At 30.2% G+C, this 23,675-nt stretch overlaps 1 protein-coding gene across 1 annotated transcript; it reads right to left on the bottom strand.

Moving 5' to 3' along the window:
* Positions 1-19,640: 19,640 nt before the first annotated feature.
* Positions 19,641-22,576, bottom strand: LOC133320067 (5-hydroxytryptamine receptor 1A-alpha-like). Its single transcript, XM_061526811.1, has 2 exons — positions 22,373-22,576; positions 19,641-22,007 (listed from the first exon to the last, which is right to left on the bottom strand). The coding sequence occupies exons 1-2, from the start codon at positions 22,459-22,461 to the stop codon at positions 21,107-21,109; spliced, it is 990 nt and encodes a 329-aa protein (XP_061382795.1). The 5' UTR covers positions 22,462-22,576; the 3' UTR covers positions 19,641-21,106.
* Positions 22,577-23,675: the final 1,099 nt, after the last annotated feature.

Here is a 23,675-nt window from a genome sequence, read left to right as displayed (position 1 = left end):
GACCTCAATACGTAAGTACATGTTTTGGTTATATCCTTTTTTAACATGGTTTTATCTGTTTCTTCGCAATGTGTTTCATATTAATTCGTTCGTTAGTTCGCGTTAGTTGCTTAAGCTAAATACCCTGATATAAAGAGTACTAACATCGAATTTGGAATTATATTGAGAAAAGCTAAATGTTATCAATTTTCATTTTTTTTACTGGAATATATTCAGATATCGAATGTGAAATAAAAAAAAACTAGTATGACATCTTCAACGTGCATTGGTAAAAACCGCTCAAAGCAAAAATTTTAACCTATACTCAAACTGAACATGTAAATATTTAAAATCAAATGTTGAAGCTATCTGTTTCAAAGTTGCAAAATTTGACCCGAACAAACCTAAATAAATACACCAGCAGGTGACTTATATTAGCAAGCTCCTTATAGTATTACTTTACTTCAGGTTTTATCGCTCTTCAATATAATTGTTCTTCTTTTTACTACATGATAATCTATAAGGCTCTAGTTAGTGGTTGCTTTTAATGAAAATTATGTCAATTTAATTTTAACGTCTTTTAATAATATATTTAAATTTTAATTTAACGTCTTCACAAAACACTTCAGGGAAATTTTATCTGATTGAGTAAATCCATTGTGTATAAATTAGAGAATTCCTCCGAGTCTACCTAATTAAAGAATATTTATACATTTTAATTCACAAGTAAAAAATATCGCCCGGTAAAATCAACTTCTTAATCATTATTTTTTTAAATAGATTACGTATATTATATTGATTAAATTCTTAAACTGTTATTCTTTATTATATAGCATAATAGCACTGTTTACTTACTTTGACGATTACTCATAGGAAAGTCTAGGTTTTCTAAGTGAGCTGATATCATAAGGGCATCTAAAAGTTCTTTCAGTCATTTGACAAATTAAACATCTGGCATTATGTAAGAAACGTGTCAAACAACATTGTCTACGTATATGTATTTGTCTATGTCTATTGTATTTGAGACACTATTTGTACTCCCATCCATCCGCCATTTGCATTGTGGATGAATGTTATCGAGACGAAAAGTAGCTTATGTCCATCTTCATGAAATCACTCCATGATAAATTATCAACTAGCAATTTCAACATGAAAAGATAACAGGTAGATAAAGGAAATAAGTCACTTATTATTATTATATTCCTTATCTCTAGTTAATATTAGTGTATATGAAGTTTTTTTCGTGCTTAAATATTGTTCACAAGGGAGAATCTAGAAGCAAAGTTTTAGGGAGTGCAAAAATTCAAAAAATGGCAAACGTTAATGAACCCTTACAAATGACCATAAACAGATCTCTTAATCCCAGCGGCTCTCGTAACTCTTAGGTACGCAATTCTTTTGCCATCAGCACTGTCGTTTTATCGATAAAATTTCCATCATTCTTAGTGTCTCAATGTTCCTGGTCAAGGATGCAATGTTTCCTTTATGAGAAATTGTTATTTCCTTTAATGGGTGGTTTGTTTCAATACCTCAGCAACAAACACACATAGGTTTTCTAAAATATCGAAATAAAGTGATTTAATGAGGAATGTACAATGGAATAAAACTAATATGTTTCGGATTCACTGCGTGATTTTAATTTTTTTATTTACATACCCCTTACATTCCGGTTACATCGCATCGTCCGTGATCACAATCACGTCTTGTCTGCCCGTTATGCCAACGAAAACAACAATGAAAATGATAGTTTTATGCTATACAAAGTGTTCATAAAAACTGCGAGACTTACTTTCACATATATTTTAATAAAAATTACATAACTTAAACTTATAGCCTGTAACTTAAGGCTATATGATTGCCCTGATATTATTATAGCAATGCCACCATATTTCTTGTGACGTATCAGGAATCTTATAGTCACAAATCAAGATATTTGATCCGCGGAGTAAACAGCCAAGCGTTATATGATATTTAATCATTACAACGGTGTTGCCACGGCGATGTTTTTTCAATTTTCAATATATGTTTCGTGTACGTTAAACGCTTGAATTATACTTTTGATTAATGATCATAGTGTCTCCAAGTAGATCAGAAGCATATGTAAACGATTTGATAAACAAAATATATAATATAGAAAAATAATTCAACAATCATTCATTTGACTTTACTCCTTTTAAAAACATTGTCTCAACTCTGTGCAAAATATATCAACTGAATTGAACATTGAACTCATTGAGAGGCTCATTAAGTCTTGATAGGGATAAAAAAATATTCTACTTCAAAGCTGATCTTAATAAATAGAGGTTGAAAAGGAAAACCAAAAATATATTTCAGGATTTTCTTCTACTTTCTATTTAAATGATAAATTAGATTTAAATGATTTTTGTCGAAAATTATTTAATTTTCATTTTTGTTCTATTTCACTTAGATATAAGTTTGCTGAAAGTTTTGTGTTTCAGAACGTTCTTTTAATGTTAACGTTCGATTATTTTTTTGGTATCATAAACTGATTGTTCGTGCAAACCGTATTGCTTTGTTTATTCGGATGATAAATATCACAGCATAATGTGTTCCACTTGTTGCGATAAATTGTCTTGTATTTCAATGCGATCAGTTTATTTCATGAAGGCGCGTCATACATAACAATACAACTTTAAACTTGGTTAATTCTATCTTATTATGTAAGACATTCTTTTTTTGAAAAGAACATTTAGAAATGAAAATATTGAATAACTAATATATGTCCTATGATATTATACTTCAACTTCATTGGTTTGTATATTAAATTACACCGTATTTTAGTTTTTGTTAAGACAAATAATGTAATTCTTTCTATTTTTCCATACAGGTTTTCCAAATTAAACGATAATAATTAAAACGAATTATTGTAACGATGGTTATTTATATTAATGTAACAGTGATGCAAATTAAATCTTGAACCGCTCAGCACGTTTGCTTTTAGTAGTTAATCCAATTCAATCAACCGTTCCTTGTTAAGTGAGAACTATTCACATATTGATAAATGTTGAAGTAACTTGAGACGGATAAGTGGTTTATGCTCTCGACTCCGTAGCTATAGCGTGTAAAGCGTAATATGATATTTTCTATTGACTTTTAAATTATCCGTAGAGCTTAGTAACATTTAAAACAATGTTTTATTAAGTTAAAAAGCAATTTTTCTTGATTTTAATGTTTGAAAAAAATAATTAAAGTGAGTAAATAATAACGAGCTAGTAAACATTAAAAGTTACCTTTGATTACAAAATAAATACAAAACTTTTTGAGTATTTAGTTATGTTTCATTGAAAATTATAACAAAAACTTTAAAATTCATTTTCCCAGTTATAAAAAAAAAAATGTGCTGGATATAATATAAATCAAATAAACCTTCGGTTACTAACATCCTACACTCATGTTAAATTTAACCTCCTATTTAATCCCTCTCATAATATATCATCACCCTTGAAACTAATTTTATTGGTGTAAAGTTGTAAAACCATTCATACATGGTTTATAAAATAAAATCAATTATTATTAAAAACGAAGAATTACAAAGAAACGAAGACTCAGAATAAAAATAAAACTTCATCGATATATTCACAGAGACACACCATTCCTCACGGAAAAGTTTTTCTCTCACTTTCTACAAGTTTTTCAGTAATGCTTTCCGAAGGAAATAAGACTTGTAATCTCTTATTTGATTTATATCTTGCTTTAAGCTTTTGGAGTTGAAACATTTAGTTTCTAAACAGTAGAATAACAAAGTTTCGTATAAATACTACTTAATGTCGAAAATTTTTATATATATTTTCTTATCAGTCTATACTACTAGAGATTAACTTTTCTTTTTGAAAGTTATTATGTAAAATCCTTAAAATAATCCATATATAACTTAATTTTTTTTATTATATCATAGCTTTATCATGTTCTTGAATATTCCTGCACAAAAATGGGTAATTTTCTTTGCAAACGTCATGATCTAAATGATTTTTAAATAATATTTATTTAGACTTTTGTAAGTTAATATATTATTGCAACCATCGCTATTAGTTGTTTAATGTTATTCTGCCTGAATCCTGTTAAGTAAAAAATAATGAAGCTGGAGATAGAGATACCCGATATATAGATAAACTTTTTTTACAGGCCGAGTTTTTTGAGAAGGTAGTGTAGATTTATTACAGCTATTTTAACAAAAAAAAAATATTTTGTAAACCTTCTTGATGTAACCATAAAATTATAAGTAAAACTAAACCTTAAGCTATAAAAAATCGTGATTTCAAATATAAGAATACTTATTAAAACTTAAATTGCTTACCAAAACTTTTCATACAAATTTATACATTTTTAATCCACTCAATACCAATATTGACTTTTTTATTCATTACTTACGTTATTCATACCTCTCGAAAGACATCATTTAATTGTTTATCTACCTTATAATAAACAAACTTAAACTAACCACATTTTTTTTTGGGTTACAACTTATTATATTTAAAATTATCTTAAACGTTACTGTAAGTGTGCTCAAAAATCTATTCCGCAATATCAGATATACATGTAGAAAGGTTTAAAGATAAAGAACAAAAAGCTTCTCATTTTTTTTTGTGTGTTTCATTCGCAGTCGAATTTTTTTTATACTTACTCTATTCTTACAATTCGATTAAATATAGAAGTAATTGTCCTCATTTGCCTTATGATTTTTCTCATATTATAATGGAAACTATATTTTAACCCAAGAAATATACATAAATTCGGGAGATTATAAAATAGAAGAAATAAAGTTAAACATTTCACAACTAGAGTATAATACATAATTCAATAGACGAAATTATAAAAATCTTTTTCATGTATGGCATTATATGCTATACATTTTTTCAGGCCTAACATTAATAAATTGCATCAATGAATATAAATTTGCACATTTTGTCAAAAATAGATTATTAAAAACCTACAATATTTATGGTAAACCTTAGTTTTTCTATTGCTTTTTTCAAAAACAATTACAGCTTTCAGTTGTATGCAGCAACATAAGTTCTACAAAGAACGCAGTGAATGAGCACAAAATTTTAATAACTGGTTGTCCATAAAATTGTTAAAAGAAAAAAAAGAAAATTATAGTTTTTATAAAATATGTAACTTCTTATTTCTCATGTGGTTTTGGAAAGTATGGAGTTGTTGTACTTCACACAAACTAAATGAAAAAATATAAAACTAAAATCTACCTTTTTAGGTATGTTACAGTTTTGCCATGTTGATAAGTTAGCTTTTTTTTTATAAAGGGGAAAATCAACATATGACTACCCAAGAGGCGTCCTGAGGGACAAGGTCCTGGGTTGGGCAAGAGGGAGTGTCAGACTCATATTGACTAAAACCCCCCGTACCTTCTCTTGCTCTGAGTCAGGCCACGGTACATCATTGCGCTTTCACCCGTAACCCGGCTTGGCAACGGCTCTAGGGCCCCATCTGTTCTGGTCTGATGGCTCTTTGAGGCGCACGCGGTACGCTACGCGCCGTACGATTAGGTCTCGTTCTGATCGGGCGACAAGCTACCCTTGCTGGCCGTCCGCAGACTCGCGCTTACCCAACGCCTGGCTTGAGGAGGATCGTTCCCTCACGCACTCTGCATCCTCCTTAGCTAGCATGACTGCTTCGCAAAATGAGTCGACGGCTTTCCAGTGCCTCTTGCTCCATACCATGGCCTGTACTAAGGCCGAACGCGAGAGGTCGCCGCCGCAGATAAGTTAGCTTTTAAATATTGTGTTTAAAAAAATATGTTTTAATTAAAAGTGATATTTAGTACTTCATTATGCAAAATTTCAATGTATAAGTACCTAATTAAAAGCCTCTTAATTTATTTCGATACACAAGTCCTGTTCATTGTTACGTCCTTGTACTTTGATTTACATATGAAAAAGCCTCAGTCAAAACCTAAAAGTCAATAATAATCAAATGGACGGATAAATATTTAGTAAAAACATGTATAATAAATCACAAATGTCAAATTAAGTATCCAAATATTTTCTTACTAATAACAAATGAAGTTTTTTAAAAGACCTTATTATTATTTAATTTAAGGTGGAGCCAGTTTATCATAAAAATCCTTCAATACCCTATTCTTAAAAGGTTTTACAAACTGAAGCATGTTGAATAAAAGAGTATTGAGGTTTGTTGGAATTTTATTAAAATAAGTATTGGTTTATTTAGATCTAGAGATTGGAATTGAATGTCTATGAGATACGATTTGATTCCGAGAAATAGTCTGAAACGGGAGATGTTATTTCTTTTTTCTAAGAATAAAATTAGCTTCTGTGTAGAAAAATGTTTGTCTTAGAGTTAGATATCAAGACTTTATTGATCATGTGTGCGGGAAGGCAATGTCTCCAAGTACATATATTCAGATTACAGTTAACAAAGGCCAATAAATGATGGGTAACTGGAGCGAATATTAGTCACGAATACTGTAGTAGAACTGTAGTCTATTAACTTTCTAGAGAACATTATGTATTTCCTTGTAAATTCTTAGATGCAATTCTCACGTGTTGATATGCGAACTCTCTTTAAAATTAATTTGTGGTCCTTACCGGTAAAAGAATAGTTACTTTTGGTGTATAAATTATTGTCCATGTAAAAGAGAGCAGATACAAACGTCATGAAGTGTTTTATTTATCCTTTTAATAACTTGTTAATAATAAACAACCTTAAACATGTAAAGTAAGTTAAAACATCAACATAAACACCATTTCTTGGTATTCAATGTAATTTTATTGTCAAAAGATTTAATGAATTTAGATTTTAAATAAATAGGCATACTTATCTTTAAAGTCGAAGTTTTCCAATTACTATGAAAAAGCCATTAGGAAGGTAGCGAAGTCATAAATATAAATTGATTCGGGATATATTCCTGCCACTTTTCTTAAAAATAAGAATCTATATTGGAAGAAATGTATCAGCTTTACAAATTTAAATCTTTAAAAATTTATAATTCTGAAATATCCTCAGTCAGTCCCTTAAAACGTAACATTAAGGTTGCGTTTGTCAGAGCGGGTAATTTAATTTGTACATACATATTAACCCCTGGTTAGGTGTAAAGTTAATTACAGATTTTGTGAGTTTTTCAACCCTACCCTCCCAAATTGTCGAGGTTTGTTTGATATATGTACTATGTAGTAACAATTTTAGCATTCGCTCATCTTTTCATTTTTTATAGTAGTTATTTCTTGCATTCATCTCCATTCATACTCGAGGTGGATTTTCTCTTTAACTATTTCTTTATATATTCCTAGGGATGAATTACACAGGGTTCGCATTATTTACAAAAATTTTTTTTATAAACCATTGTAAAGACGATAACAAAAAAGTAGAGGTTATTCTATTAGACATGATTAAGTATAACTTGGAATTAAATTCCTTTTATATGTTATAAAGAGGGATTCATTACTTTTGTGTATTACAAAATAATAACAAAAATTATGTTATTGAAGATTATTTTTGTTCTCTACAATACATTCAGCTTATTTACTAATACTTTTATGAGACTTTTTTCTCATAAAATATTATTACGAATCACTCAACGAAGATAATCAAATATACCAATTATATATGATATATATAAAACAAATAACCGCAACCCTTAGCTACAGCTTTCAATAAAATACTTTCTGAAGAGTAGAAGACGTAACATGGTCTTTATTTTGATGAACACTCCACCTTGACGCGTCGAGAGCTCTTTTATAAAGTTCTGTGTATATTTCGACAGCTGGAGAGTCCTTGATACAAGATAAAGTAAATTGTTTTATTTGGTATCAAATCACAATATTATCTTTATTTTATATATTTTTTTATTATACGTTAGGTATAATCAAGCTAAAAATAGTTCATAAATATTTTTTACGTTATAAAAAAATATCCGGAGAAAAATGATATAAAGAACTAGTGCTAAATCAATTATTTTGAACATGATATATCTTACTTATGTTAAACTAGTTCTACCAAACTTTAGTTTCCTGTTTTGGAGGATTTTCTTTATTCTCAACAGAATGCCGAAAAAAAAGTTTCGTGTTTATTCTTCTGTACGGTTGTCATCATAGTCTTTATAAATTATGTTGATATGATTTTAATTCTATGTTTTGTTTTTTTTTTTGTATACGCTTTTTTGTTTTCTTAGAATATGATTATAAAAATTAGCATACCCGATTCTACCCAACTTTTTCAAACTAATAATAAACTTTAAATCATCTTTAACTGTAAGCATCTCTTTTATACAAGTTTTGTTGTATGTTTTATACAAGTAGGTAACGTCATCTTCTGTTATTTGTTATTCTCAGCTAAAAAATACTGTTTTGAAGGCAGTTTCTGTACGCATTCGTGTGTCTAAGCTGTTTTCTTAGACCTTGTAAGGCTCATTCAGATTAAGAGATTCTCATTTTGTTTTTCCTTTGTAATGTAACTTAAGCCAAAGTTTCGAAAATGTCGAATCGTCTAAGGACTCGTCTAAGGACTCTTGTTAAGATAACTTACACTAAAGCTTTCGAAACAGTAACATTATAAAAACATACTTCCTCAACTATAGAAACAACGTAATATCTTTTAATAATAAACAAAAATATATATTATGTAAAAAATAAAATAAATATTTCAGATTATAATTAGTACGCCTAAAAAGTTTTTAAAGATTGTCCGGTTGGTAAGAACATTTAGTAATGTACTCATATATTTTAGAAACAGTAACAGTCATTTATTTAAATTGACTATTGATCTGATCTCCTTTTTAATCCCAAGAATGCTTTAAAATCTGATAAAATAATTAAAATCTCAATAGGACTTATGTCGAAATATTATTATTATTCACAAGTCCGTTTCTTCAATTGCTAATATTTTCTTATATTATAAGTTTTATTTGATTGATTAACAGTCTGCCCGTTTTCACCTTGATGTCTTGTCAACATCTCGTCTGCCCGTGATCACGGTTGCTTCAAAGTAATCAAAATGTCGGAAGTATGTAGTTTTTAAAATAATAAAATACGCGTAGCGATCCGAAAAATATTAGTTTCATTTGTACTCACTACTTAGTTAGTTGATAAGTCTTAAGATCAGGCAGCTTGGGCATGAATATAGGATCTTCTATTTTTGAAAAGAGGATTAGGAGCAGGTGTTAGATAAGTGTCAGCCATTTGATGTATTGTATTAATTTAGGATTATTTTAAACTTTAAAAGTTTCGCAAACTAATTCCTATATATAAATATCTAAAAAAAAGGGTATCTAAGGAATTGGCTTGCCTACTGTATCTAAACACACAGCTGAGATATGTTCTTTTACCCTTGTACCTATACTCCTATCCGTTTGTTCAATATATCACAAGCCGTAGTCAAATTAAGTTTTTCGAGACCCGCTTGTTAGGATTAGTAAAGGATTAGTACACTTATTCGGTCTCAACTGTCGAGAATTAACTCACTTTTTTATGTGGTGTATATATTTGTTTGATGAAAACCTTGAAGAATTTGCCTATTCTGTCAGTTACTCTTGTCGCATATGGTAATATGGCAGGTTGTCACTCAAATTGATGTGGCTTCGAATGGTTCTTGCGAGGCTGAGGAGGCACGGAAAGGTTGTTGATGATAAGAGTATACTTTACATGCGTAGATGTTCAGCATGTTGGGGCCTTTTGCAACAAAGATTGTGACAACTATAGTTAAGTGCCTAGGGTAGTCCTGCGGTTTCCTTTTGAGTGTCAGTGTATACGGTGAGGCTCCTATACACAGTATCTCCGACCATTGCCGAAATTACTGGTGACTACTATAACGAGAAAAAAAAATTGCTTCTAATGATTTAGTGAATTGAATTGAGGAAAAAAAAAACATTGCCTCTTATGATTTAGTGAAATGAATTCGTAGAATTAAGGTGAATAAAAAGGGCCCATATTTTAGTTTTAGTTAATATTCTAGAAGTACCATCTACATAGCGTTTACATAACAACGGTTTGGCTGGCGCCAAACAAAGGGGGTTCAATGAGTCCTCGCTAAAGTAAGTTTTTCAGCTTAAATGTATGTGAATCAATCTGGCTGCTGAAGTAACCGAAATAATATTGTAGAATTAAAAGGATGAAACTTTTATACATTCGTTGATTACTAGCATAAATGCTTAACTGGCACGTTTTTATAGTTAATAAAAATTTAAGTTTGAAAAGTAAACGTTTATACAATTTTTTTACTCTGTTTGTAATTTTAATATACATCGATAAAATATTATGCTCCTTTAATATTCATAGACACGTTCTTATTAACATTTTTGGAACAATTTTAATATCCGTGCATTAAATTTTAAACTGATCTTATCATTTTAATTTTGAAAACATAATATTCACATTTAATTTATCATTATACTAGGTCGAAGTCTATATACAATTTTAAGAAAGTAATAATTTGGATATATATATATATATATATCCAAATTATTACTATTATCCAAATTATTATTATTATATATATATATATATATATATATATATGTTTTCTTTCCAAATAACATTAATACCTTAAGTATATACATAACCTTAAGAGTTTACGGATATATGGGTAATATTTCTTAGTAAATGAAATAATTGTCTGTTAATATCACTACAATACACACTATTGGTGACTAAATTTCGCTGTCTGTATTATGAAGCGCAAAAACGTAATTATTTGTTTTGAACCTGAACTCTCTTTCTATACAGCTCCATACGACCTTTTTTTATTGCGATATCATTATTTTACTAAGGAGTATTCGATCGTTTATCTTGTGGTGTTACTTCGATTGATAATAACCGAAATTTGGTTTTATTTTCATACCGATTACTTGCTATTCATTGAATTGATCGAGTTATATGAGATTAAGCGTGGGTTTTTTTTGGTTAAGGTTACTTTTAGGTCGTTCTTTTTGGTATTTTGGTGTTATATATTAGTGCTGAGTTACTTAATCTATAGAAGGCGCCCACTTCAAAGGGTGATTACAAAATAAAAATTGTATATATTTAGTTAGATTTTAAATTAGATTATTGGAGAGTGAATAAAAATAGTGTTCGTTTATCTATGATATTTAGTTGATTATTGTGCAGATATTTATTGTTATATAGGTTAGGTTAGGAAATAATATTTAAGGATGAAATTATTTTTAGTTTTTTAGTTCCTATGTTTTTATGTTGTGTTTTGGAGTCGTTTTTTTTTTTACTGAAAAATAATTTTATTTCTAACACTTAAGTCTAATTATAAAGTAGATACGTAGGATAGAGTAGCTGTTACAATATGAGGAGACTTTCCTTATGTGCATCTCGTATAAGAAAGATTCGAGTTCAGGAATATGAAATTGACAATAATGAGCGTCCCAACCGTAATAGAGAAAGAAAAAGAAAAAAGAGAGAAAGAAAGAAGAAGAAGAAAGAAAAAGAAATTTTCTCAGGAAAATAAGGTATCGTTATAATCTTCATGGTACCATCTGTGAAGTCATCATGGTACCAGCTGTGAATCCAAATCGGCTAGCGTTGAAGTATCTATTTCAGACTTATAATATGGTTTTCTCATGGTTGCCATTCTCAGAACTGGATGAATTAAAATATGACTAAACTGGAAGTACTAGCTTCCAAATGATAAAAACATTAAAATCGATTTACCCAGTTGAAAGTTATTAGATAACAAACATAATAAAGAAACAGGCAAATTAATATCCGCCTCGTTTTGTGAAATCGGTTGAAAATCCCAAGAGGACGAATATTTTGCTCCAGTTTTATTAGATATGTTTTAATCAAACTGTAATCAATAAGTAATTGGTGCTTAAGAGATACCTTATTATTTACTCAGAAAAGGTAAAGTTGTTTATAGACTGTGCGTTGGAGATTTTTTGACAGAAAATGAAGGGTAAACCGATGTTTACCCTTAGACCGATGTCTAGAATACAACAAAAGAGTAGAGTTCTTTACTTTAACTATTGGTTACATATAAGGTTTCCACCAAGACCTAGACATATTGTTAGAACTTAATGGAAATACTGCAGGGGTAATAGTATCTCAATAGCGCCCCTGCGCCCCGGGCTGAGGTCGGGCTGGTAACCCGGCTCCTGTGAAAGCCCGGCGTCGTCGGGGCGGTCCTAATTGCCGAGATCGCCCCCTTTCTCCGAGGGAGTAAGTCCGGTCTTTACCACGATCGGCCAGTCGCAGGTGTGCCCTGTCGCTGACAGATCCGGGGTGCACCAACATAGCGGCCGATGGCTTTCGCAGTGGTTTTAGTGAGTAGGGACCTGCCCAGGTCGAGTCTCACACATCCTCTCCGGCCCCACCAGGGCCGGTGAGACGGCTCGTAAAAAGAGTTTCCCTGCGTCATCAAAAAAAAAAAAAAGGGGCAATAGTATCTAGAATGAAAGGAATCTTACTTTCATAACTAGCAGCATCCGATTTGACTACTTACATGTGGTTTTTGACTTCCGACGAAATGAGACTTGGGTAAAAACTAGTCTAGTGTAGAAGTGTGAAGATAATTTAAAGTATTTGAAAATATTTGTTGACATTAAAATCTTTACAGGTTTTCATGACCAAAATAAATACGTAGTGTTTCAGGTTTTTTTTATAAATAAACCTACGTTGATATTGTCATATATCTTGACAAAACCAACCAATAACATTATGAAAATTTTATAAAGCTTTATTTAAAAAGAATTTAAATGGCAAATGAATTGCCAGTGAAAGATTTGATTTCATTCCAGTAATATAGAGTAGCTGCGAAGTAATTTTCAGAAATATGAAAATGATTTAGAACTTAATAATGTAATGGAATGGGACATCTTCGTAATCCAGACAGCCACAAAATGTTATTCCTTAGCTGGTTATCAATTCAGCAAAGTTAAATTTCTCATTTAGATAGTAATTTTTAATACGTTCTGTATATGGTTTCTGTAAGCAAATGGATTAATCAATAAGTGATTGTGATATTTTTTGCTAAAAAAAGTAATTTGAAGAGTACACGGAGAAACATTAACAGTTATTTTTAACCTCTGACATAATAAGAGAGCTGGTAAGAGTTTGATGTCTGTGCGTGCTTGGGAGCGTTCGTGTGTGAATTAAAGTCGAGTTGTGCAAGAGTATACATAATGCATATACAATCTTTTTCAAAGAAATTATTATGTTATTTTATCTTTCATTCATTCATTCAAACATTAACAATCTCAGTCTATGAAACTTAAGAGGAAATGCGATGGAATACTTTATTCCCTTTACAGCCGTACCCTTTAGTAACAAAGCTCACCCGAAGGTTCACAGGCGAATGTGGTCAAGGTGAAAACTACACCCATTCGGAGTATTTTACCTGGGTAGATGCTCCAAACTGCAACGGTCTGAATGTGTTAGTTCCGAAAAGTGCCTTTAGCCTAACCAGTTTCTGTAAAAGAGCATTAAAGAAGACTTATCTCAATTATGGGGCGACATTCTCTGTTCAATATTCTGGCAATAAAGCTTTCTTGGCTCTGTCCTAATCGATGAGAGAAATATCTGCAAGTTCTACTTATCTCCTCTACTTAAGTCTTATAGGAAAAAGGAGTAAGTAACATCGCTCGCTTCCCTTTCCGAACAAAACTGACAAAACCTATCGCATATCATTTTGCTTACCTCACTGGGGTTCTTCTATAACAGAGGTCCACATTACTAATTAACATGTATGGAGACCATTGCTCATTTTTTACGTGAACAAATGTAGCTGCCCGAGAGGTACGCCTTGGTGCACTCGAATTGTCTTGTGTTTTAACTCGGAATTTCCTGCCTCTTTTGAATGATTGGTATAGTAACTAACTCTTAAAAGCTTGTCAATATGGCATCTGCAATTGAGAAAGAAAACCGTACAGACCCTACTAGATAGCATTCAATTTCAATTATCTTTATAATCTGTAAGACTAAGACTAAGAGTATGTCTAGAAAACAATGTTCTTCTGAGTGACTCAAAATGCGGATTTTGCTGAAAAAGATCAACTAGGTGTCTTTAGTGTACACTAAATATTTATGAGGGAAAACTATAGAGAAATATGGTGAAACTCTCGCAGTTCTCTACTATTATCAAAAATAGAGTCTCGCTAAATATATTTTTAATCTGTAGTCCTAGAACTATTTACAAATTTTACAAATAAAGATTGGACCTTTATTAACTATATATTAAATAGTGTATAGTGTACTTTGTTTTTTGTTTCTCTGGTTTTTTTGTGAATAATTTTAAGGATAAAAATTTAAGAAATATCTATTGGACAAAACTGGAAACGTATTTCACTCAAAGTTTTCCCATTAATAGAAATCCTGAAAGAACATTTTCATTAATGTATTTGACACAATGAGAGGCGTGCCAAAACTTAGTAAATCAGTAAAGGTGGCAGCTACACTTCAATGAAGTCCAAACGACTTAGAAAAATAGCATTTTAGATATGCATAAAAGCTATACTTATTCATCGTCAAAAAAATATATAATTATCTTATTAGTATTTTTATAAAAGGTATGATCTAATAATATAAAAATGTTAAAATATATATATTTTTTTTATTTTCTGAATTTTTTAAAGTCCCCTGCTAATAATAATTCTATATATTAAATGTTACATATTTAGATTACCTGCAAGCATCAGCAATTATCTTGCTTCATTTCTTCCTTAATCTATTTTTATCTTCCCACAAAGCTATAGTTTATATACATTCACATACGTGAATAGCTAATTATTATACTGTAACCGAAACATTAATTATACAAACGTTGCGGTATGCTGTGGCTTATTGTATTTAATATTATTATTTACTTAATTAGTTTTAACTGCCCTATCATAACCGCAGACATGCTTGTCTATAATATTATTTTCAGATAAGCTCACATATTAATAACATTTTTAATTATATTTACATTTTATCTGCGTATCCGTTTCGTCACTTCAGTAATACAATTCATACATATGTTGTGTAGTCTGTGAAACTCATTTAAGCTTGAGAGCAAATACACTATTCCTGGTACTGTTGTAAACAAACTTAGTTCTCACTGAAAGTTTAATGTAGAAAGTTATCAGAGTTTTAAATTGAAAAGTACTTATTTTGATACAAGTGAAATGTTTTATTAAATAGTAATCATATTAATTTACAGAAATTTATGTTGGCGTCATTTGCATGTGGAGTTTTTTTTAAATATAATGTGATGAAATTATGTGACCCCTTTTGTAGGAAACGAAGAAAACTGGATTTTTTTAAGGAATAAAATTGAGGTATAGGATGAGACTACTTTTATGCCTACATGTATGTCTGTCTAAATAAAATATCTATGTTAAGTTTTGAAATCACTGGATAGAGAAAAAATTTCAGTAATGGTTTTGTGTTGTTTTAATCTATAATCTTAAGTAGCAATAACAAAACTATTGTAGTACAAACCTGTTACTTAAATTTTTTGTTACGGATATGAATATATATTTTTTGTAATCCATGCCTTGTAGGCCTACTAATAATAAGAATTTTAATTAATTTGCTTTGTATATTCCTTATTGGTGTCACATGTATTACTCTTTGGAGACCGCTTTAAATTGGATCAGGGCTGAGCTCTGATTGTGGGTGCACTACTTTGTAGCGGGATGTGTAATATTTACCCATATCCCCAATTTAACGATCGTGTTCACTAAAATAGTGCCCCAAAACCAATGACCGTTGTTCAACTATATTGAAAACTTCTGTTTTAATATAAAAATATTTATAAAATTAGCTGAAAGACGATTGTTATTAACGTTATGAAATATTTACTTCACGTCTTTAGTGAGAGTTTAAATAGGAAGGACCTTTAATCATTTAACTACTTTAATACATTATTTATTTGGCTTCTTATAATGTGTATCAACTCGTGCCAGGGATTTGGGTTCGACGAAAGTCTGTAACGACGTTATAAAGTTACTTTGATAGGTTTGATACTAATTTCGGTAACACGGCCGTAGCGTTAGAAGTTTACTGCTGCAATAAAGGAGGAAACAAAAAATTTTGATATTTTATCCAATAGAAAAGAATTAGGATAAATAATACTATAAAATAATTATAAACATAATTTATAAATATTTTCTTAGGTCTTATAAAAATAAATATAATAATGTGTACTACCATTTATTAATCGTTTTACCCCTTGTTGTTACAAGTCTTTGACGATGCGTGCTGCGTACTCATTCAATTTAGATTGACATAAAACATAATTGGAAAGAAATGCAGGGGTTTTTACCTTCAACGGAGAATGGCGCTTAAACAACTACTAGCAGGTCACGAAACGATTAATTGATGTTTTAATTGTTTCTAACTAATCTTTTTATATTGTACGAATAGAAAATATGTGTTTAGTTATAGTATCAATCATTAAAGATATTAATACATGGCGTCAAGTAGAAGTCTTTTAAAAAAAAAAAAAAATTATAGTGACTAAAAACACTTATATTAGCAGTTATAGTGTGTTTTATACCAAATATACATAATAAAAAATATTTATTAAAATATCTTACGTTTTAACATGCAATTCAATAGGTAAATTTGTTTTTTTTTTGTTAATTTTATGTATAAAATGATTAGACGTAACTAACTCAATATAAGTATTGTATTAACCTTGTAACTTTTTTTTCAATGAAGACGGATTTAATTTAAAAAGCAATATCCACATAAATGTTATTGCGTGTCACACAATATTTCGACGTAAGTCACTAAAAAATTTGTTCCTGCCAGTAGTATTTAAGCTGGTAGTGCCTAACTGTGGGCAGTTACCACAGTTCGAACATGGGCTGGCTCGACCGGGAAAGTACCACCCTCTCACAGATCGACGTGAAGTAGCCTTTAATTGCTGAATTTCGTCCGATGAGTGAGAAAGCCGGTCGCCCTTTCCATTTTCCCATCCTATCCTGCCCTTTCCCTTTTCCCATCCTTTCCTCTATTCTTTCCACAATCAAGTTAGGCAACGCATCCGCAACATTCTTTACGTTGCAGATGTCTATGGACGACGGTGACTACCTTCGATAATCGTCCCCCTTTGCCGATGCTCCACGCTCGTTTGTCACTCCTAATTAAAAAAAAATTAACGCTATTCACGTTATAAGAAAACTAGAATGGAATGGGCAAATCGCTTGGGTATAAAGTAAATGTTACATAATTTCAGCTTAATCGATTGAAGTTATTCCCTTCAAAATCGACTAGCAAGATTTTAACCAAAGAAATCACATACATACATATATATATTTCATTGGAAGGTGAATAAAAGCTTGTTAAAAGCATGATATTGTATTGTATACAATGTAACGAGAAAACAAAGTAAGAATGTCCGTAACAGTGCATACAAACTAACGATAAACAATATTAGTGTCAAGTCATCAAATGTTCTTTCATTATTCTATAGGACTGCGTGTAACTTTTACGACTATTATAAATCAACCGGCTCACCGATGAAATATCGTCCGAAGCCTTTGCTATTGACATTTTCCTTGCGTATTCTCACGAAAAGTTCGTGACTTGTGTCAGACTTGATATTTCAAAAAATGTTAGTGTAAAATGATATGATTTTTTACTTTATAGAACATTTCTAAAATTAAAACTTATAATTAGAAAATTTTATGAATATGATTTATAATGTTTAGTACAATAAAATTTTATATATATTAGTGAAACCAAAACTCGTTTGTGATGTTTGTAATTGAAATCTTCGAAGGGACATATTTGATTACATTTAGGCTTAATCTGAGCAAAAGCTTGGGATTACAAAGAGGATTTACAATTTATACATAATAAGTTAGTACTATAAATATAATATTTTTGTTATTCCGCATAATAAAAGATTTTTTTTAAAGCGAAAAAGGATACAAAAATACTTTGATTTCAATAAAAGGAAATATAAATATCTCATTAATAACTTTAAATATAACAAAGACTTTAAGAAACAAACCAATTATAAAAATAGAATAAGGTTCTACAGTCAAAAATTCGTTTTCAACTTCAATTTTCAATTTATTTCCTCCCATTGTGTAAGCTTTCGTTCTAAATTGCTGTATTTTGGGACTGGGAGTAACAGAGTGGTAACCAAAGCAAAAACAATATTGTTAAGGAAATTATAAACGCTTTTAAAATATATCTGTTATTGAAAAAAATATAAATATTTTTTTCAGAAAAACTATCAATTCGATTAGATGTCTATTATATGTGAAATTAAAAAGGTTACAATACAAAACAAACAGGGCAAATGCAAAACTCAACTTGGATTCTAAAGGAGAGGAATTGTCCTAAAGCAAAAAATTACCTTGCTATTCGATAAATACTTTCCTTTATTAATCCAGATGGGTCATCAAAAATTTTCAGTTTTAGGATATATTATTAGTAATATTAATGAATATGGGACGTGTGCTATGTTTACGTTGACGAGTTTCAAAAATACAGTCTGGGATATGCAGACAGATACACAAACCTACGAAAATAGTTATTTTATAAAAGTTTTACATAAAAATAGACAATTATTAATACAGTACAATTCAACAATAAGCAGAGAGATAAAACCGGTTCTAAAGAATTTATAATTAAGTCTAAATTTTAGTACTTCATTTTAATTATTTTTTTAAATGAATATAAAATTATTTTCAAAAGAAATGAAATGTGGCAATCATGATCGAAAATTTATCATATTATGTCTTTTTTTTTTCAGTGCGTAAAAAAATCGACTTCAAAAAACAACACTAAAACACAGGAATTAAAATATTAACACATTTTTACAAAAAAGTACTTACTAACTTTCCTAATAAGTATTTCCTAACTTAACTTGTCTATAAATTATAAATATCTGCATAAAAATCGACTAACCACCTTATTTAGATAAACTAACTTTATTTTTATTTACTTTCCAATAATGTTATTTAATCCCTAACTAAATATATACAATTTCTTAATAAATATTTAATCACCTTTTGAAGTCAGAAAACAGCAATTGCTCCCTATTTATGAAGGGCTCTCAAACAAATCAGCTGATTAACGCGAACGTTCATTGTCTTCTTTGTGAAAAAGCAGAAAACACAATGATTCGTCACAATAATAAGCGTGCGTGGGATAGGAGAAGATTGAATAATGCTGAACAATTTATTCTCCAACAATTTTTTTTGGTTATGCTCAATGTTTCGAGGATTCCATTATAGACATCTGACTTTGTGACCATAAAACCACCTGGAGGGTGTAATCTTTCAGATAAAAAAAGAATTCCTTAAATCAGTCGAGAAGTATTCGAGAAAAAAACAAGAATAATAGGAATTTAAAACGTCCTTCTTTTTTGAAGTCCGTTAAAAAGAAAATATAATTAGCATAATTGGCATTTTTTCGCTAATAAATCTACCTATGAATTTTATAAACAGTCTTATCTTCTTCAGTAACTTGAAGGAATATGAAATATATATTATTACTTCATAAATTGCAGTAATTTATGTATCAATAAAATATAGTTAGTGCAATTTTCTAATAAGTTGATTTTGTAACACATTTTTGCTATTTGCTATTAAACAGATTACTAAGATCATAATGTGTTCATTTATCACTATTTATTATTATTTTTTTTCTTGTCATATTTAAAGTGCCTTTGTAAATTATAATCCATATTTGTTTTGGTAAAGGGAATTTATTGAAACCCATCAATGAAAGTATTATAACACGTATTAATTTTTATTTAATAACTATTTGTGAGTATCATCTATTTTTATGAAACATCTATATTATTTACAATAAAGTATTTATTTACATTTAATTTTTATTACTACAAAAAGTAAAAACGATTATAGGTTTTATACAACAATTACTAAAATATATTCTGTAAATAGACTACACTACGTGAGATCTATCGTGACTAGCTTCTTGTAGTATTTAAATACATTAATAGTTCGATATGTTATTTAGAATTACAATAGCAAAATAGCTTTCTATACTTTTAATACAGTAACTTATATTCTTAAGTGAAACAACAAATACATTAATGACAATAAAGTAAATGAAAACGTTATGCTAATTAACATTAAAGCGGATACTTTAAAGATTATTTAGCGCCCAGAAAGCACCTCGTCGTAATTGATGTATTTTTCGTATAATTACGTTTTTAACATTACAGCAATGCTGAGATTATATTTGAATAAAGATTCAAGTGAAAAATGTAGAGTGAAAAATCTGTATGTAATGTCTACACATTTGCAGATTGCAGAATAAGAAGCTGTGACCTCTGGAACAACGGGCTCCATTTGCTTTACCAATTAAGTGTGCTATCGTGTGCTGACGCTCGTCCCCGAATTAGTTATTTTATATAAAGCAGATTAAAGCTGCCATTTGATAGATCCGCTTATGTTTAGGTTTTATTCCGTTAACGAATTATTCATTCTACATTTCGTATTTGAATTTTAGTTGATATTTTTTTAAAGGTAACAATTATCATTTATGATAGATAAACATTTATTTCGATTAATCGTCTTATTTATTTTCTTGTGTCTAAGTGCAAATTCATAATATTTATTTAATCAAGGAGTGTTATAGTTTTAGGACATCTTTTTTTTATTAATTCCTGTTATATTTTCATAATTTTTTTCTATAAATTTAACTTAATAATGGTGTAAAACGTATTGTTGTATAATATTTATATCATAGGAAATAAAAGCTATTAATCAATTTCAATTCACATAATACTAACATTTTATTCATAATTCATCGCGACTCCTCGTTTCTACTTAATATAATACGAGTTCTTATAATAATTGAATCTACTGTAACGTTACGAGTTACATATTTTGAATAGATTTAAAAAAGCTTCACTTTAAACTAAAAGTATAATTTTTTAAATCAGAATGTATTATTGGTGTTAAATAACTTATAATTGTCTTAAAGTAACTAAAAATTTCGAACAATTTAAAATGTGTACATATCTTTATACATATTGTGTATATAGTTACAATTTAAAAAATATAAATTTTTATACTACAAAATAGATATCTTATAAATCTAAAATTCTCAACTAAAAGCGTATTGAAAATGCATCACACAAATTGCGATCGAATGTTTCTATTTACTGAGAGCGCGCCGAGGCCGGGATCCGACGTTGGACGGACGCGCTCCCAGGGTGCGGGCTACCTTCTCGACTTACAATACTGACAAGATAATACCTTTTTGAATGCTTGCCTGAATACCTTATTAAATATTGTATAGAATATTGGATTAACCATTGAACTGGCATAGCCTAGCCAAAGGACAAAATCAAATACCCAACTCGCAATTCTTCTTTCGCATTCAGGACACACTACCGGAACCATATTGAGAATGAAAAATGGAGCCCAAAGAACAACAAAAGTGAAAAATACTACCCCGAGAACCTTAGTTGCTTTTTGTTCCAATCGTAAGATTCGCCCGTGGCGAGATGAATTGCGAGATATAACACTGGAATTTCTAGAATGATGAGTTCTCGGAAGCTGACGCTGAGGACTGGGAGTAACATTAGTTTGCTGACGATTGTTAATAGACCTTTGGTTCCGAATAGTTCTAGCAGATGTAGAAAGTGTTGTTCGGGCACCACCGAAACTGGATCCTCTTCTAAATCTCCTTGCTTCTTCCCAAGTAACTATAGATGATGCACCCCGACTAGATCGTCTAAAAAATGGAGTTGAAGGTTCATCGTTTTTTAGGTTTCCATTCCTAGGATATCCATTGCAGTCAGTTATGTCTCCTCCTGGAACTATAATTACTTCCGTAGTGCGTCTTGGCGGTGTCGCATCTGACCCAAAATAAGGACAAGTGCAAGGTGGTGGTAATAAAAGGCCGTCCTCTGAACTCCTGGACTTGGTTGTCAATGTAACAGGTGCAAGCAGTCCATCATTTGTGTCATCATCAGATGCACTGCGTGGTCTATTCAAGGGCGTATTTGTATCAAACGTCGATAACCGTCGTTTTTCCTGAAGCATTGATGATGGGGAGCTAGAAGAAACACTTAGAGAACCTGGTGTAAGCATTCCTCCCCGTTCTGATATGTTGGTCCTGTAAAGATTAAGTTGTATAAGATGCACGAAAAAGTTTAAATATATAGAATAATTTAACATATATTTCGAAATTGATTTGCATCACGATGATGTTACACAAAAAACACATAAATATGCAAACATTTATATTTCAAACACAAAAAGAAAAACAATTCTTGATGAGATTTGAAGGGAAGTAGGTAATCCTTTGCACGATTAGGGTATGTGCCTTAGACGGTATAGCTGTATAAATGTTTTTTTATTTCGTATTACTATTATATTTTTGAGCTCACATATAAATATCCAATATGCGTGAAGAATTATATTTAGCTATACTATCTGTAGCTAAATTTCGAAGCGAACAAATAAATGCCAATTGTATACCCTCTGCTAGACGGTTTAGATGCTGCGGAAGCTTCCAAGCCACGAGACAGACGCAACATCTCTGCCCCGAAATGATGCAGTGCACTCATTGCTGAAGGGGCGGGTTCGCTGTGCACACACAAATGAGCGACAGTCACAAACAACACATTGTTGAGAAGCAACACTTATTACTTGGGATACTATGGTATTATGTGTGATGTAAAACAATACATTCATATAGATAATTTATTCTAACATATCTTAAATCAAAACATCAACGTTAACACATAAAAGTAATCCTAATTCTAACTACATTACAATTATTTGTTTTTATTTTTCTTTGATACAAATTTAATTATAATTATATTTTATTACATTATTGAAGTCTTTAAAACCAGAGTGTGCTATTAAATGTAGTCTAGACGATGCAAAGCCATCCCGACCGCTAATTAAAGTCTTAATTGTAGTGTAAGATGGAGTTTATATTGAATAAAGCAAAACTTGTTATCGAATATAGTGTAATTTATGAAGCTCAAATATCCAAATTATATATTATACTTTAGTATTTTATAATTGGATACATTTCAGGTTCGCATTTACATTATCTTATGTGTTACGTAAACAGGAAATATTTGAAAACAAATTTAAATTCTAATTTATGTACTTTCATAAGATAATAAATAACGAGAGTCTAGTTAATCAATCTAGTTTTTTACTACTGATAATAGAATCTACTTTTACGCAACCACACATTGGCACCAGCGGAATTTGAATGAAAATGAAAGCTTTAGATCAAAAACAAAAGCACAAGAAGAAGCATTGAAGCTATTTGCATTTAAATTACACGAGCATTAATCTTATTTCACGTGCCTTCACATGCATGAAGGAGAGACAGCACCGAAAACGGAGAATAAATTCTGATGACATTTCTGTGGTTTATAACGTAATTGTTTCTTTCCATTAATTATCATAACTTCAAAATAAGTGACGTCTTTTTAAGTCTTCCAAAGATCATTTAAGATAGTAAAATATACATATACATATACACATATATATATTTATTTTATTATATATATATATATGTATATATATATATAATACCATCAGTTTAATTTCACACTCTAAGTGTATCGTTTATCGTGATTGATTTTTGGTAGTCGTAAGATGAATTATACACGTAACTACACGCGTTCTGTATAAGGTAATACAATTCTTGTTCTTTTTGTAATTGTATACAACTTACCTAGAATCTTGAAGCCATAAATCTCTTGTATCTATGGGAGGCAATTCAGTTTCGGTAGATGCTGCCGAATGTTGAGGGGTT

The sequence above is a fragment of the Danaus plexippus genome, assembly GCF_018135715.1.
Source record: "Danaus plexippus chromosome 3 unlocalized genomic scaffold, MEX_DaPlex mxdp_25, whole genome shotgun sequence".
Taxonomy (NCBI): Eukaryota; Metazoa; Arthropoda; class Insecta; order Lepidoptera; family Nymphalidae; genus Danaus; species Danaus plexippus.
The sequence above is the reverse complement of the archived record's forward strand: the minus strand, read 5'-3'. Positions and strand labels throughout refer to the sequence as shown.

Excerpts from the sequence above, each read along its gene's own strand:
- LOC133320067 (XM_061526811.1), bottom strand. The coding sequence starts at position 22,461 with ATGAGTGCACTGCATCATTTCGGGGCAGAGATGTTGCGTCTGTCTCGT. Across the intron at positions 22,008-22,372 it reads TCTAAACCGTCTAGCAGAGG|GACCAACATATCAGAACGGG; the intron begins GTATACAATTGG and ends TAATCTTTACAG.